Source organism: Propithecus coquereli, unplaced genomic scaffold, assembly GCF_000956105.1.
Source record: "Propithecus coquereli isolate 6110/MARCELLA unplaced genomic scaffold, Pcoq_1.0 Scaffold179, whole genome shotgun sequence".
Classification (NCBI taxonomy): Eukaryota; Metazoa; Chordata; class Mammalia; order Primates; family Indriidae; genus Propithecus; species Propithecus coquereli.
Window position 1 is genome coordinate 1,676,568 of NW_012142634.1, and position 5,497 is coordinate 1,682,064.

Genomic DNA, 5,497 nt, shown 5'->3' on the forward strand with positions numbered 1-5,497 from the left:
CACTTACACAGAGGAGTTGTTTTGGTCATGAAATATTCCTACTTTATGCTCAGATAGTTACATAGCTTATGCAACATTTTCCAGGGAGAAATACAAAGATGCCTCGTTTGTTAATCCCATAAACAAGGACTTTTTTTTTTTTTTTTTACTAGGAAGGAAGTCATTTATTAGCATGTTTAAAAGATTTAACATTCATTGTTCCCCAGGGTGTCCCTCAAATGCCTCCAGATGTAATGATTTAGTGTGTGGGGGGTAAGGGGGACAGGTTACAACCTAACGTGTAGGGTGGAAGGACTTGTGTTTCTATATAAATAGAAAACTCTAGAAGCATAGAGTTTATAATCATAAAATATACTATACATAAGACTCACCTGGGGATGCTCTTAAAATGTTGATTCCTGGATCACACCATTGAGGTCGCTGGTGAGAACGAGGAATCTGCATTTCATAAACATGCCAAGGGATTCTGATATAGGGAGGCTCCTTGTCTCTATCCTTCTTGAAACAAACCCACTTCACTCTGGGTACCTACACATTCCAAATACCTATTTGCTACCTAATCCCTCCTGTCTCATCACTATTCAAATGAACTCCCTGAAAATCTCCAAGGAGTACTGAGTTGATAATCCAAAGGAAAAATTTATTGTATACATATTCAGAGCCATAAACAAGACCAGGTCCCCATTTGCATGAAGCTTACATTTTAAAGAGATAAACAGAATAAATGTTATATTCTCAATGAGATCTTCCCCAGCCTCCCCGTTTGAAGTATATTTTCCCTCCAAATCTGTATCGTATTTTCATCAGAGCTCTCTTTGCTACTTTCACTGTTTACGTATTATTCTGTTTATCTCTTAGTTGTCAAGTCCCAAGGGATCCATTGTCTTAGCATCTCACAATCCAGCATTATGTTACTATGTCCAACCTTACACCCTCGTTAACTTTCATCTGGACGAGAGAAATAACATGTAGCTTGTCTCCTTTTTGTAGCTTCATCACACATAACAGTGGATTAAAATTTCTTGAAACATAGGTCAAAAACATTCACAACTGGAAAATATCATTCAAAAGCTCTCTATGTTCTAGCTCAAAACTACTATAAACTTCCCTGTTACTTCTTTGCTCCACAGAAATGAACTACTATTCATTTCCCAGCTATATCCAGTTCCTCTAGCATTTAAGATTTTATCCGCCTCATTTTCTTTGTCTGAAATGGCCTCCCTCCAGATTTACATGCCTAATCCCACACTTCTTCAAAGGTCTAGATAAACTGCCGCTTCCTTTAGTAGCCTTGCCTGATCTACCTCATCACTCACTACTTACATGCTCTAGACTATAAAAATCTTTAAAAACAGGCTATAGACTAACTAATCATCATTGCAACCTCAAAAGTGTTCAAACCTCGTTCACTGTGAAGGTACTTAATACTTGCTGAATGAATGAGTGAATAATTCATGAAAAAGTGTGACGATCTGTAGTCAAAACATTTTGTTAGAGGCTAAGTCTATCAAATACTATTTTTATAAAAATAAAGATAACAGCTAAGTCAATAATAAAAAGAAAAAAATTAAGTCATTACATGTCTTTATAAAAAGCCATCATTTTCAAGTTTTTAAAGGTATCTGGGAAGAAATCCATTTCTACTTACCAGCTGTTGAAACCTAACCATATTCATCAGTTTCTGAGCTCCAGGTGATAACTTTGACCCCATGGACTCCATAATGGCTTGAACCCTGTCTAGGTCTATCCTTGATCCCAGAGCTGGAGAGCTTGTTGAAGAATTGGCTGAAATCGGTCTCATGTGTACCACAACTTTACTGATGAACACATACTCCTTTTCACCAAAGGACAGCAACTATTACAATACAAAAGTTCAGGAAAATAAATAATGACATTAAAGAATATTCACTATTTAAGATCACTTCTTTTTATTAAATTAGCAAGAGTATTCAGGAAAGCAAATATACACTTTAAATATATTTTCATTTTTAAGTTTTCCCTAAAATAGTAATGGTCAGAACTTTCAATTTATTATGAAATTCAGTAGAATAATTTATATAAGACAATGTCATTTTCAAACTTAAAAAAATACACTAGATACACAAAAGGAGGTTAAAGTTTTACTTAAGGAGCTAAAAATAAAACTATACCAATCTGAGACTTTAACATACTGAAGTTTGCTGTAATGCTCTTTAGTATAAAATATGAGTGTTCCCAAGTCCATTCAAAGTGTTTACTAAAATACTTAATATAAGTCAGCCATTTAGAATTACAAGGGAAAGCCAAGATAGTGCCATATAACCTGCTGATGTACACATTAAAGAAGAGGTCAGGGTTAATTTTCTAACTTGTCGAAGGATTACCCAGTAAGTAAAAGGCTCAGGAACCTAGCTCTTCCAGCTTTTACAGGAGTGCCCTTTCCAATGCTTTGTGCTACCTCAGTTCATCCATGTTTCTGAACCAAAAGACATTTCATGTGTGGTACTGACAACACAGTAGCAAAGCGGAAAGGAACAGGACTTAGAATCAGACAGACTGGGGTTCAATTATGATTCTGCTGCTTACAGCCTGTATGATCCTGGGCAAATGCCAAAACCTGAGTTGGGAGTAAAATGAGGGGATAATAAAAATGGTTCCACGTGGTTGTTGTGATTATGTGTTAAAATTTCCAGTACCTAACAATAAATATCCAAAAATATGCATCAGTTACTATTTTTTTCACTTTCATTTACCATTGTCCCAGAAAAGCTTTAGCAGGCTGGGAACCTCCCTAAATTAAATGACCCTTTGCACTCACATATTCCCTAGAACAGTTACAGAAAACCACTCTGTACACTATGTAACACAAATACACAGGTCAAACCAGACCGACGACACCAAAGACAAGACTGTCCTCAACTAAGGAAATACCCCATTAAATTTACACATCTAACCTCTTGACCTCTGTATTATGCCCTTTCTGCTTCTTAATTCTCATGGCCTTTCTCACCACCAAATTTAGTACAATTTTATTTATTGAGCGTGCTTATTATCTGTCACTTTCCACTAGAATATAAGCAACGCAAAGGCAATAATTTCAATTTATTTTATTACTGTTGATTCCTAAATGTCTAGTAATCTGGTGTCAGAAGGCACTCAAATATTTGTTGAATAAATCATTTTATTTAAAACACTTTTTTTTTTAGAGACAGGGTCTTGCTCTGTTGCCCAGGCTGGAGAGCATGATCACAGCTCACTATAGCCTTGAACTCCTGGGCTCAAGCGACCCTCCCACCTCAGCCTCCCAAATCGCTGGGATTACAGGTATGAGTCAGGTAATTTATTCAAGGAGGGAGCTATTAATGTACACTACCTAAAACAATGTCTTGGAACAATCCGTTCGGTAAGTTTGCTAGTTGCCTGCTTAAGAATCACTAATTTTTTCCTTATTCTTAAAATAAGTCTTATAACCTTGTATAAAGTAATGTGGAGACAAAAAGAATACAATGCTTTATTTTCTTTAGTTCCCTAATTTAACCAAGAGGTAGGTCCAAAGAAATGAAAAGATTTGCCCAAGGTCACTCAGCCAGTCAGCAACAAAGCTGAATTAATATTCCGGGCTGACTCTGATGATATCACTAAAGTTCGCCTCAACAATATTTTTCATATTCAAGACACCAGTCCAAATCCCTTCAACTTTTAAGTGTTCTTCTCTGTAACCTCTCCCTAATTTTTGTCTTTCTTAATATAATGGGCCCAGAACCAAAATGTGGTTTCCTTGGCACCATAGTTTTATATAAAGATCAGCAGGGACCAAGTTGGACTAATTGTATTAATAAACCTACAGTAAATAAGTATGTATTATACATAAACATTTGCAACTGTCAAATTTGTTAATTTAAATTAGTGATAACTTACCTTTATTTTACATGCATGAGTCGAGGACTCCAATTTTAAATATTTTTTGTAGAAAATAATTTTGTTTTCACTAAAAATAAAAGTAAAATTATTTTCACTTTCATAGATTATCATTGTTAATACTAGCATTTAAAAATAAACTGTCTGCAACAAACCATACTGTTTTGGGAAAAAAATAAAAATCAAAATAAACTGTCCCCAGGTCATTATTTAAATCCTGAGATTTAGTCTGTCTGGTAAGGGACAAAGAATTGGGATCTTGGCTCAAATGACCCAGTTACAAACACCGCATCATGTATTACTATTCCAACATGCACAATACATAAAATAGTTCGTATTCTGATTTATATAGGAGAGATTAGTGTAGAATCTTCCTATAAGCGATTAGAGAAATTAAGAATCTGTAAGAGACTGAATCACAGATTAAATAGGCTGATATGGGTTTGTGCACCATTCTTTTTTTTTTTTTTTGAGACAGTCTTGCTTTGTTGCCCTGGTAGAGGGCAGTGGCATCATCATAGCTCACTGCAACTTCAAACTCCTGGGCTCAAGCAATCCTCTTGCCTCAGCCTCCTGGGTAGCTGGGAGTACAGGCGCATGCTGCCAAGCCAGGCTAATTTTTTCTATTTTTTGTCGAAACGAGGTATTGCTCTTGCTCAGGTTGGTCTGGAACTTCTGAGCTCAAGCAATCCTCTCGCCTTGGCATCCCAGAGTGCTAGAATTACTGTGTGAGCCACCCGGCAGTTTGTGCACCATTTGTAATGGGCTTCCTCACAAAAAATGCGTTCAAAGCTCCAGACTGACTGCCAAATTAATTTGGAAAACAGGCCATTGTGCTTATGGAGCAAGCCAAGAAGCAGCAAGAAGGACTGCACTATTGTCTGTATACGTTTATAACTAGCAGGACCTTCTACCAACTCACCTCCCCTTTATTAGCTCAATCTCCACATTCATAAAAATGAGAAGGCTGATCTAGACAGCCTATGAGATCCCTTAATGGTCTAACCCTTTTATGTCTACTGGTTTTTATCTTCTCTCCCCTAACGAATGGCATCCATGTCAGGTAATCAATAAACACCACAAAGGCTGTGGGAAAATAAAAACACTGGTTCAGAAAAACACTGTGACTCGTACAAGTCACGAACCTGTCATCCAGGACAGTACCAACATTCTTGCCCCAACTGGTTCCACAGTACTCCTCTCCTAAGTATACTTCCATATTTCTTGCAGAACTGAGAATACCAACAGAAACGATTTCTTCACCTCCGTTAGGGTCACACCTCAGGTAGAGGAAGCAGGGGCTTTCATCTTCGCTGTTCAGGTTTCTCTTCAAAATCACCAGATCCTGCCTGAGAAGAAAATTGGTAAAAGCATTACACAGTAGACTTCTCTGAACGCCAATCAAAACTCACTTGTTAGGCCATGGGTATTTCTTCTCACTTCCACTTGCCCTTGGGGTCCAAGCACCCACAAATGCTCAATACAGAATTCATAAAGAAAGGGAGGCTTCAGACATCAGGGCTTTCCCCTCTACGGTTTTCCGTCAATCACATTCTACTCAATCCCTGTAACTGATTCTCAGATAATTAAATACATTTAC

At 37.1% G+C, this 5,497-nt stretch overlaps 1 protein-coding gene across 1 annotated transcript in view; it reads right to left on the reverse strand.

Annotated features, from left to right (window-relative positions):
- Positions 1-1,395: 1,395 nt before the first annotated feature.
- The window catches only part of LOC105808661 (uncharacterized protein C10orf88-like), a 4,969-nt gene continuing 867 nt past the window's right edge, over positions 1,396-5,497 (reverse strand). The window contains exons 2-5 of the mRNA XM_012642375.1: positions 5,043-5,304; positions 3,898-3,967; positions 1,649-1,855; positions 1,396-1,431 (exon numbers count right to left, since the gene is read on the reverse strand). Coding sequence (XP_012497829.1) covers positions 1,396-1,431; positions 1,649-1,855; positions 3,898-3,967; positions 5,043-5,304 — 575 coding nt within the window. The remainder of the gene's footprint in view (positions 1,432-1,648; positions 1,856-3,897; positions 3,968-5,042; positions 5,305-5,497) is intronic.